Raw genomic sequence first — 12381 nt, forward strand, 5'->3', positions numbered from 1 at the left:
CATATCTAATCTGCTATCTAACCTTCACTTGCTAATCTATGGTATTTATAGGATGCTAATCACTAGATTAGATATTTATCTTCAATGATATAAGACAGACTTAAGTTTAATATGATAGTAGGTTCCACACTACATTAAAATGTTTAAAATCTCAAGCAATCTTCTCAGCAGGGAAGAAGGCTGAAGAGAGGAGTCACCTTTTCAGTACCATTCTAGAGATGGCATTGCTAGCCAGGAGCATTTTTTAACTTTGTTTTTTTTTTTTTTTTTAAACTGTGCCCATTTTCTACCTTGCTTTCCAGCACTTTCCACTTGCTGAGCAATAATAAGTGGTATATCTATCTATATTTAAAATGACAGATGGTGCCTGTCCCAGTGCTGATAAAGGTGACTGTACAAACACTGTCTCCTTGATGGGGGAGCCGGAGAAAAACAGCACAATCTGCTATGAGGTCACTTCTGTGGTTTTTGTTGTTGTTGTTGTTTGTTTTTTTTTTTTTTAATAATCTCTGCACCCCACCCCCCAAGATGTGCCCTTATAAAAAACTGCCAATTTACCCTTTTAAAAATTGACCAAGTTTTCTAGTATGAAGAAAGCAAACGATTGATGTTGGGCAGCTTAAAACCTACCCGTGTCTCCAGATTCATGCCCTTTTCCATCCGCTGTTTAAACCCTTACCTTTAATCAAGAGAGAAATGGCTCAGTAGCAGCATGTCTGCTATGGCGTGCATTTGCATACATGGAAATCTATTGCTGTTTTAGATTCATAAGAAGCTGAAGGGCTAAGAAATATGTTCCTGTGTCATTCCATCTTCTGACCAAGGAGCATCACTGAGCTGATTATTAACCTTCTGTACTAATATTTTGGTCTCAAATTTGGCTAAAGCTCAAGATGGCATGTGTTTGCATTCACATTTGCTGAAGTATGGTCATGCATCGTAAAGTCTCCAACAAAATGTCCTTGATCTAAAATGAAGACAAAACACTCTCACTTCTTCAGCCAGTGAGCAGCACCTGCTAAAAAGTCACTTTAAATGTTACTCCAGTGTGTTTGGAAACAAACAACAGCAGCACATTAGTTAAACGTAGATGCCCAGGTTGGATTTTTACAAAGAGGGCTTCTCAGAGCTCCTACTTCACATCAAGATGTGGAGCAGAAGTTCAGAGGCATTTGCCTTTTTTCCTAACTTGGTCACGGGAGGCAAGTTTAAATATGCCTAGTTTCAGTGATGGACAACATTTAACTGCAGACTTTCCTGGGGCAGCTGCCTCTCAATTAATTTGCTTCTTCTATTCAAATGGCTATCACCAAAAAGATGCCGATTTTACCCACTGGCAAAGTTCACCTACTGATCTCCAAGATGAGCTAAATGTGTTTAAACTAACTGGATTTATAATTTACATGCCCTTGCTTCGCATATAAGGGCCAAATTCTAGTTTGGCACGGCATTTTGTGTTGGAGCAAAAGCTAAAGACACTGTATCAGCTTGTTTCAAAGCTGAGCAGGCTTTAACTTGGGCATGATACTTCCCACTATCTGCCTTGCCAAAGTAGGCAGTCGGAATGGTAGCTCTTGGTTCTTCTAGCTGAGAAATGAATACCTTTATTCCTCAAGAAATATGGTGTACACCACAGGACAAAGAGGACGTGGAACTTTTCTAGAAAGATGTTTGTTTTATTACTGGCTCATTTTGTCATCATTAAGGCTGTTAGTGAAGTCAGGTATCCTCAAAAGTACCAGTGACACGAGATTCACCCAACTCCTCCCAGAAAATGAAATGTATAAAACTCCTATAGAAAATCCTGTTCTGAAGTCATAGAGGTGTTTATAGGCCAATTAAATCTTTGTACAAGAGACCACAGAGATAAGAGATCACTAAATCAAGGAATACATGCAGGTATCAGACTAGTGTGACAGGATGACCTCAAAAAGGCTGCTGGCAGCTTCCTAGGAGGGTGTTTCCTTTTTGAAGCCCATATGAAATAATTATGGAAGATTCTTCTCCAGAAATGCCTCTGCCTCCAGTCTCATCTTTTAGGAAAGCAGTAAAGCTCCCATCACTGTTTAGTATTAACTCAATTACTATACACATTGTGCACCAATACGTATAGTCCAACATGTATGTACTTGTAATACAGACACTCTACTGCAAGGACAATGTCAGATTTTCTGCCCCATAGTCAAATTATGATAGTCTTTTAAACAACTCACAACATTGAGCGAACTCTTCCAAAGAGCAGTGCCTTTAAAGTTTCAGAATATGAGTGGCTGCTGATTATACAAAATTATTCAGAGGAAGACTAGGGCTGTCAGAAGAATTGCAGAAGGACTTCATGAAAATCATCAACTAGGTGCCAAATGAGAGATGAAATTCAGTGTATATATGTATGACAAAAGATGCACATAAGATCAAACACTCCTGACTAAGGTGAGAGCCTCTGAACTGATGACTGTCACTTAGGAGTCAAGCCTGGGGGCTGCGACAGTTTCTCAGCAGCTCAGTGTTCAGGAGTGACTTCTGGGAAAGACAAAACAGAACTTCATTTTGTCCCTGTATAAATCCATGCTCTCTTTGAGTCCTAGATACTGTGTCCTGTTCTGATACTTTCCGCACTTCCCCTTAAAGAATATCTTAAAAAAAGATACAGGGCTAAAAAGGGTTCGAAGAAGTGTAAAAAGACGATCAAAGGTATGGCACCACTCTGCAGAAACTACAGTTTTGAAAGCTACATTTCTTTAGTTTGGACGAAAGATGACTGTGGGAATCTTACTGAGATTTATAAAACAAAGCAAGCTATAGAGAGGGTGAACAGGAATTGACTGATTCTCTTTTTTTTTCCCCCGTACAAGAACAAGGGAGCACCCAATCCAGTGAATGTCACATTTGATCAAGTTTTGTCTCACGTACAGCATCCGCAGAGCTCCTTGACATAGGCTGATGTGGATATCCATGTGGTTTCAAGAGCAGACTGCATGAGATCATAGGGTAGAAATTAACTGAGAGTTATTAAATGCATAAAATCACTCTGGTTCAGGAATTCCCTAAGCTGCAAATGACTGAAGGCAAGAAAAGCACTCATGAGAAGAGCGGTATATATCTTACACTCTTCCTGAAGGACTCACGTTTGGCTGCTGCCAAGGTAAGGCCACTTAAGCTCCTATATTATCTGACAAGTCTCTTCAGCCTTCTAAGTATTCTATTTGGCGAATTAACAATATGGGCTAAGAGCAAAAAATGCTACATGCCTGGGACCATCTATGCTTAACAGGCAATTTTTGAAAACCTGAGAAATCCAGGGATTTTAGGAAAAAGCTTGCATTGTGTGTGAATCACCTAGGCAACAAAGATAAAAAGCTATATTAAGTATCTACTACCTGTAAGAGTAATATAGAGGCATGCAAAACAACACTACTCTTGGGAGAGATGGAGCTGGCAGCCTTGCTTGAAGCAGGACAATTTCCAGCAGTGGTGTGAGTATCCACGAGTTGTCTGTAGTAATTTTGTGTGTAGACTTTGGATACTTTTTTTGGTGTCCAAAGAGTGATGCTTATGCCCAAAGAGCAATTCTGACAGTCGCGGAAAGAATATGGTGACAGTGAGTGTCTGTGGGTGTGTGCTTTGTTGATTGAAAAGTATATAAATGCAAAACAGAAAGAATAACACTGAGATGACTGTGTCTTATTGTTCTCAAACCATCATTTAACTAGAAACAGCTAAAACAGATAAAAGTCCATGGGGATTTCTCATATAAGAAACGTATTTTTTATATAGTATACGTTCTTAACATTAAGAAGTAAGAGGCATTGCTACTGTAGCAAAAAGACTGTAGACGCTTGATATCTAGGCACTTGTGGCTTCAACCATTCTATAGGTAAGATTTAGAAAGAAAAAATAATTACTGTCTAATTTATGAACATAGAGCTTAATTTAGCTGCTGGTCCTCCACATTTGGGAAAATCACGCCACACATAGAGCTCATTTCAGACAACTTTGAATCAGGACCACTAGAATCAGTTTCACCTTCAATTCAGTACTGACTTATATTCTAAGTAACCATTCTTTCAGAAAAAGCTGATGATGTGTCCTTAGCAGTTGTACTGAGGCAGTAACCTTTACTTTGTATTTTTGGTAAACAGTCATAAAGCTATTACAATATACCAGGAATTCCAGTTAGAAAAATATAATTTGCTTTTGCCTCTTAGAACTACATACAGTCAAAAGAAATCAACTATGATAAATAGAAATGGTATCCAATACCATATGTTACTGACATCAGGACTCTGCGTATGACTGAAGCAGATCTCAGGAAAAATAAAAGTAGAAAAGGAATCGATTTGATCTGGAGTAGAACTTTAATAAGCACAATTCATAGGAACTGTGAAATGATGACATGAACTATGAGGGTGAAATGATGGCCAACTGTGAAACGGTGCTGATTTCAGTTGAAATAAAAGATTTTTTCCTTGGTGTAGAGGAGTTGCGTTTATCAGAGCTCACCCTTCTACATATTTCTATGCACTTCAGAGCATTAGCTAGTGGGCAAGGTCATTGTATCAATAAAAATGTAGACAGCTTGTTCCTTCTTCACTTATGGTGTCATAATTTTCACTGGGCTTCCCTTCAGGGGCAGGTTGTACATGTCCTATAGCTGGCCTTTGCAAAAATGCCGTGTGCTGGTGGCAGCAGTGCAGAGGCACTGGCACGGTGGCGGGGGTTCAGCCGCTGGCACCGGGGCACGGCGACCAGGGGTGCCCATGCTTCCCCAGCGCTCCAGCAGCCCTGTGCCACAGTGGCAGCTGGCAGCCCCGCCTCGCTGGAACCAGACTGGTGCAAATAAAGTTCAAGGTAACTTTACAGATCAGGGTCATATTGCTTTTCAGCCGTCTGTTTGTATAAAAAGCACACAATGCCTAGCTGTGAGGCAGAAATGCTCTCACCTGCTGTTGATGTATAGCTCCACGCGCACATTTTGCTGCCACGGGGACCTTTGGCTCTATGGCTACCAAGATGCCAGCTGAGAAATTTGGGAAATGTCCATGTGAGACACACGATGCTAAGAGCATCCTGTACCAGATCCTTGACAAAGAGTGTGGGAGTGAGCACCAGAGGCAGCAGCACCATCACAGTGTCCACCGCTCCACGGGAAAGAAGGTTTGCTCTTGTGCGGACAGGAGAAGAGTTGTCCTGAAAACTCCAGAAGCTACGTGCAGAAGAGCTTCTGAAGTGCTCTTGAAGACCTTAACTTTTATTAGAAACTTGCCTTCTTTTTATCATGTGCCTTGGGAGGATCAGCTTGTCCTCCTGCAGCAGAACTGGGCCCCTCTTTTTGTCCTGGGCATGGCACAACAAGGTGTGGATTTTGACCTGAGAGAGATTTCAGCCCCTAGTTTATTGAAAAAAATCCTTCTCAATCAGTCTTTGACAGATTGCAATGAACTGGGCAGCTCATCACTCGGAGCATCTTTAGCAGAAGTTGAAAAGATGAAGAATTTATTGTGGAAATTCTGGGACCTGGATATAAGTGCAAAAGAATATGCCTATCTTAAAGGAATTATTCTTTTTGATTCTGGTAAGTCCTCCTGGAAATCACACAGATGATTATGTGTCTAGAAGGACATTTGGCATTTTCATTTACCTATAGACAGATGTTTAGTTTTAGTCTTTCCTATGAATATAGCTAATTGTCCTCAAAAATCTATATTCCACAATTTAATGATTTTTCTGTCTGAAGTGGTTTATTTAGGTTCCTTGGATGTGTGCAGTAGGTCAGCCAGTGTAAGCCAAAACAACTTATATTAGACAGTTTTTAAGTCATAAAGAATTAGCTGTGTCACTTCAAACTGATTTCCAGTTCAAAGGTAACACAGCAGCCTCACCCACAGTCTAGTGAAGGAGAGACAGCACACGGGTACATGAGTTGAGTATTAAAAGTATTTTAACAAGACTTCCTCTGTAGCAAAAAGACCAGAGAATATAAAATAATCCGCATCATCTGATTTTCATCAGTGAGGCAAAGGCATACTGCATTGAGGTTACACAGCTTTTCTTTATATATTTATCCTTTAGTATCTGTACATTCAAAGCCTGGGACATCAGTCACAAAGTAAACTCAGGCTGGGGATTGCGTCCTCTCACTTCTTGTGCCAAGTTCAGCCTCTTTAGGAAGAAAGGTTGCCTAGGTCAGCATCATGGAGCACATGAGTCATTAAAAGCTGAGCTTAGTCTAAGTCCACTAAAGAAAATTGAAGACTTATTGACTCCAGCCTGCTCTGGCTCAGATCCCTGACTCCTTCCACAGCAATCACTGCTGTTGGCTGTACTGTCAGCAGTGTGTGCTGTACTTGGGACTGCACCAAAGGATACTTGAAAGCTTCAGTTATTCCATGATATTTCTTGTGGTGAATGGTTTATAGGCTGCTCAAAGGCTGTAGTGATTTCATATTTGTTTCCAATAGGATTCAGATTTTGATTCCTGAGATGTAATGTCATCCAGATGTTTGGTATTGTCTTGTGTGTCTATGCCACAGCACCAAACCAGTGGAGTTTGTTTCAGTGCAAGTTATTTTTTCAATTTTTCACAATAAAATCAGGCAAAAAGAAACCACCATTTATATCCAGGGTGATGATAAGGGGAGAAATCCCTCATCTGCAATGCTTTACACAGTTTAACTAGCAGGCATTTTTATTAACTCTGTGGATAAATATGACTTTCCCTTAATGAAGAAGAAAGCAGCAGAAGAAGCAGTGTTGTATACTTTATTTGTGCTAACTCCTGCTGCTTCCCTGGAGTGCTGTATGAAAGGCCCAGCAGCCCTTCATGCTGCTTGCAGACAGTCTCCAGAGCTTCAGGGAGATTCCCTAGTCCTCAGGAGGGATGACCCTTCTCTCTGGAGACACTTTTCTCCATGGGCTGCAGAAGGCAGCTGGGAGAACCTCAGTGAGGTCTGGATTGATTCCACATGAAACAGAGTCACAGTCTAACTCTGGGCTGAAACAGGTTCTCAGGAATTATACACAGCCCAAACCGCTCTCTCTCTACCTGTGTTGCTGCAAACAAATCTGTACAACTGGCATTTCACAAATATTTTTAAAAGCTTTTGAACACTTTCTGCCAAACTCAGAAAATGTTTCCTACATACATGCAGCACGTTTTCAGCTGCCCTCTTAGTTTTAGCTTGATGTGTGGCCAAATCCTAATATTTTACAGCCCTCAGTTGTAAATGGATTTCAGACAGCCACCAGCAGCAACAACACTGAACCCTCTCCTGGATCATGGAGTACCTTGTGTGGGCTTTTATTCTGTATCTTTTATTCCTGTTTGGACCACCAAAACTGGCTGAGGCAAAGGGGAAGGATGAGGCATGAAGCAATGCAAAGCTGGGTTATGAATTGGAGTTTAATGAGGTGTCCAGAAATGCAGCTGGGGTGTAGGTCCTCCCACTAAAGCACAAATTGTGCAGTACCTCTGTGCAGGAGGCTCTGGCTGGGTCACTGACTGACTGCATCTGGGTCAGCAAGAACCTGCGAAGACAAAATCATGTGCCCCACCTCTGAGGGCAAACAGGCAGCCCTGCATCAGCTGAATCCAGCCTCTGCAGAACATATTGCCACCCTGCCCCTTGCTGAGGTGCTTTGGCTAGGTGGCTCCAGAGAGGTCTAAGTGTGCATGGGTGATGGGTCCAGCTGCAAGGCCTTCTCTAGGACCAAGCAGTAAGTCAAAGGAAGGAGCAGGTAGGACTGTCCCACCATGCATGAACAGCACAGAGTGAGGTGAAACTGCTTTTGCTGCTTTTGACACTTGTCTGAAAAGCAATCAGAACTGTGCAGTGAAACAGTGAAAACCAGTGCTGTTATTGTATCAGTGCCATATATATATATATATATATATATATAACTATATATATATATAGTTATATATGTATGTATATAATTCCATCAAGGCTATGACAGGACTTCTGTTAAAAAAGATGCTCTTAAGAGGTTTACAGTTCAGCTGCAAACGTGTTTGACTCAGTATTATTACAACAGATCTCAGAACAAGAAGTTTCTCATTATTTGTAAATTAAAACCAAAGCTTGATTACATATAAAAGAAGACCAAATGGGGAAATTAAGCAAATTGGAAGGGATAGAAGCAATTGCAATTTCATCCTGAATATACAAAATCCTGACAACTTCCTTTCTGTGAAAAAATCTAACACTTGGAACCACCCTCACAGCTTGCAGCTGGTGGTAATCCTGGGGGAGAAGATGACTTTTCCAAACCCTTCATTTCTGGCTAGCCTAGTGGCAAGCTTTGCTGAGGCATATTCTCCTCTGGCAGTGATGACTAGGGAGACGAGAGTTGCTGAAGACTGACAAAGGGCAGCCAGCCACAGACTGAAAAAGACCCAACCAGGTTGGTTTTGCCCTAGTACGGAGCACTGGGCAAGAAGGCAGAACCTCCTACACTTGAATGAATGATCCTGTGTGAAACACTCCCTGCGCTAAGCTATTTAGATCCCATACCAGGGAGGCATGGAGTCAGTCACTCTAAAAGATGCTAAACAGGCCTGGAGTGTGTTCTGGGAGATAGGTTAAAATAGGATGTGAGAGGCAGGAGAGACAGAAATCAAAACTTGGGGATTCATGCTACTCCTGTTCAGGCTGCAGCAATTCTAGGGAAGAAAAGATGGTGCTGTCCTTAGGTGGTGAGGACAAGGGGCAACAGCTTGCTGAGAGGTACGTGACAAGGCAATACCACCAGAGGATAAACACAGGGTGTCCTTTGAACTGAGCCGTGGCATCCACGAAGGCCCTCAGTGAGCCAGCAGGTCTGAAGTCATGTGCTATAGGAGGTTATGTGATTGAGGCTCAAGACCACGAATGCATAGGGCAGAGGCCTCTCCTTCTTCAGAAACGGCTGAGGAAAGGGAGTACAAAACCAGGAAATACAATTATCTGTCCTACTCCTGTGCATCATGATGCATCTCACAGAGGACCTTTGTGCTCTTTTTGACTGTAAATAAAGATAATCTGGATAGCATGGTCAAACATAGTGCCCTAGCTTAGTCTAAGCAAGCAGAGGCAACAACAGGAGGGAGATGGGGCTGGGTAGACTCGAAACCTGTGTCTTCAGACTGCTCACTGCTCCAAACCATCTTCCTCATGTTAACTACATGTTTAGATCTGGAATGTTTCCACCTACTCAGACTACAGTCTCAGCAACATTTGGTGGGTAGACAACACTATAAAGCTGCTTCTCCACCTGTATTGGGTCAAAGTTATCTCCTGTTACCATTTCAAAGCTGGATTTCATGTAATGGCCTAGATTCCAATCTGCCTACAATGCAGCTCAATGTTACTTCAAATGATCGAACTATGCATAATCTTCTCTTTCCAAAAAGTATGTTTAGGGAGTTTTTATTGTTTTCTCAAGAAAATAATGCTATAAGCTAGAAAGTCAGATACGCATCATTATGAATGGCATAGAATAAAAGTGTTTACTCAAGATTATTTTACTTTTTGTTTTGACAGGATGCCATGTCCTAAAATGTCTCCCCTATGTACAAATCCTGCAGCAGGAAGCTCAGCAAGCCTTGATGGAGTTTACCTCAACAGTGTTCCATAGAAACCTAGGCAGATTTACTTGGATTATCCAGCTAATCGCCTCTCTTCAAGACATCAGTGCAGATGCTGTTGAAGAGCTCTTCTTCAGGCCCATCCTAGGAAAGGCCACTCTGAATGCATTACTTCTAGAAACCCTGTCTATCAGGTCAGACTGGCTTTGAAAACAGATGACATCTGTGCTCTCAAATACCTGCTTTTGAAGAGATGAAATTTCAAACAAATCATTGATACATCTTTGTAAGCCACATATATTTATTGTATGATGAAGTAATTTTGTATCATTTTAGAATTAAAAGCATAGAAATCTAAGCATTTAATGATTCTCTGTGTTTTCAAAAGCCTTTAGTTTAATGTATTCAAAGACTGTCTAAGAGCAACAGCACACCTTCCAGTTGTGCTAGGTTCAACCGTATTCTTTCTACTGAGCATTTTTACAGTTGTTTAAAACTATACTATATGCTTTGGGCTTTCCAGATGTTTTTGATTTCAGGAAAAGGGGAAGTGGTAAAATTTATTCAGTGCATCACAAGCTGAAGATGAATAGATATATAAAAGGTTGATCACTGCTAAAGATCAGTATAAATCCTTCCTTTTCCTGGGAAGTCATTCCCTGACCCCAAACCCTTTTCTGTTCCTCTGAGAACTCCAGTCCTTGGCTGTAATTGCTAGATGGAGCTCCCCTTTACTAACTGCTTCCTTATGGGTTCTTTGTCTAAGTCTTGCAGTAAACTGTGGGCATTAAATCCCTTTCCCCTAATTCACAAAGTCCTTCCCTGAGTAAGAAACTGAATAATATGGTTTAAACATTTGTTGACTAGACAAAAGCCATTGTTGAGGATGGTTTCCAGGATGGGAATAACAAAAGCTGAAAGCTACCGTGTTATGCCATGAGCAGCAGAGCCAATGTATCCCAGTTTCCTACATATTTAAGACCTTTCCCCTTTAGCCCTCCCTTCACCTTTTTATAATTACCCTCACTTCCCTCCAAACAGATGACAGATGTTCCTTGGACAGCAGAAATGCTGAAATATGTTTTCCTACAGATGTATACAATCTGTTCCTCACTGCAAAAGTTCCACGTCTCTATCTCCAAGTGTGCTACGGCATGTCCCACAACATCTCACTGTCTCCTGTCTATCTGGCTGGAGAAGAGGCAGCATGTGTTGTTACTGGCAGCAAACTATGTGTGTGCTGACTGGTCATCCATCAGGATAAAAAATACATTGAGCTTATACTTCAGCTGCAGTAAGGGAAGCTATCGGTGTCTCTTTCCTGTCCCATTCCTCTCCCAATGGTTTCCTTGAAATTCAGAGGAATTAATTTCATCATTTTTTTCAGTAGAGGGTCCAATCTAGTTTTGTTTGGCAAGGGGGCTCAAATTCACCAAATGGGGACTGTCAGGCAGGTACATAGACAGGAGGACAAAGAGTATGATAACTTAATCCATGCTTCCTTAGAAAGTCAAGCTAAAATTGTAAGAAAAAAACCTCATATATATACACACATATGCATCAACACATTCAAATACAGAGATGGATGTTCAAAAGACTTTAAAAGAAAACCAGTCAAGGAAAAAAGAAGTTTAAACAAGAAGAAGAGTTTACTACCTATCAGTGTTGCCCATATACCACACATATTCCCCAACTTTAACTGAGGAACAAATTGTAAAAATAAGGGGAAAAAAAGCAAACCCTAAACAAGATAAATCAACTAAGCCCCAGGGTACTAGTGATCATGGAAGTAACAGCCTCTACAGTAAACACAATTGACCTTCCTATGTTAGAAGTTCACCAAACCTTTCAGAAATTAAGCTCTTTGGACTGATGTTTTCCATGGAAAGCCTTCAGGCTAGCAGGTTTTAGTAGTTTTTTTTTTAAATGGTTCAACAGTACTGCCACAGATGGTGGTGCATGGTAACAGGACACTCCATCCATTCCATTAGTGAATGGAAACATTAGTTCCAGAGATTTGCTTTTTGTCTGTTCTTTTTAAGATTCACCTAAGCAGTATACGTCTGAAAACTGTATCTGCACATTTGGTATTGACAGTATCATATGGTAGTAGACATAGGAGTTTCTCTCAAACACATCCCAAGTCCAGAGAGCTTCTACCTTCTGGCTACTGAAAATGCTCCACTTGCAGAGGTGACAGTGCAGCACAGCCAGGGCTGTGGGAGCAGGACCTGGGTGGCCTTGCTCATGCAGCAGCTTCTGCAATGAGAATGGGAAGAAGATCCCTGCTCTGCTCCCGCTGCTGGTGTGAAGAGAGCAGAGGGGAAGAAACACCCTCAGCTCAGTCGGAAAAGTGAGGAATTTGGGACAGAGGTAAAAAGTAAAGAACACATGTAAAATGAGAAATAGTCATACTTTTAATAGTTAGAGAGAGGAGCAAAAAGGGAAATAAAAAAAGCAGGAGAGGGGGACAGAAAGCAGCTTATTAATAGAGCTACTTCCTGTGTAGTGCCTAGCTCACCTTCGTAAACCAAAGGCCTGCTCAGTAACTCACCAACAACCTGAAAACCCAGGACAGGGTTCACAATTCAGTAGCCTGAATTTCAGGCACTGAGAGCACATCAGACAGTTTCTTCTCACAGCTTTACTTCTTATCAAAATCTGCTTCAAGGTCTTTGACTTTATCTTCAAGGTATATAATGGCTTCAGTTCAACTCTCTTTGAATTGGAGGGCACGATGCCAACATGTTCCCATGGCTTGGCTCACCTGGAAGGCAATGCTGTATTTGCTGACTACTCATTTAGCTTGATGGGTGTCT

The 12381-nt window shown here is 41.3% G+C and overlaps 1 protein-coding gene across 1 annotated transcript; it reads left to right on the forward strand.

Annotated features, from left to right (window-relative positions):
- The first annotated feature begins 4726 nt into the window (after nt 1-4726).
- On the forward strand, nt 4727-9907 carry LOC102089189 (nuclear receptor subfamily 0 group B member 2). Its single transcript, XM_005506862.3, has 2 exons — nt 4727-5572; nt 9519-9907. The coding sequence occupies exons 1-2, from the start codon at nt 4999-5001 to the stop codon at nt 9770-9772; spliced, it is 828 nt and encodes a 275-aa protein (XP_005506919.2). The 5' UTR covers nt 4727-4998; the 3' UTR covers nt 9773-9907.
- Nucleotides 9908-12381: the final 2474 nt, after the last annotated feature.

Source organism: Columba livia, chromosome 3 (assembly GCF_036013475.1).
Source record: "Columba livia isolate bColLiv1 breed racing homer chromosome 3, bColLiv1.pat.W.v2, whole genome shotgun sequence".
Taxonomy (NCBI): Eukaryota; Metazoa; Chordata; class Aves; order Columbiformes; family Columbidae; genus Columba; species Columba livia.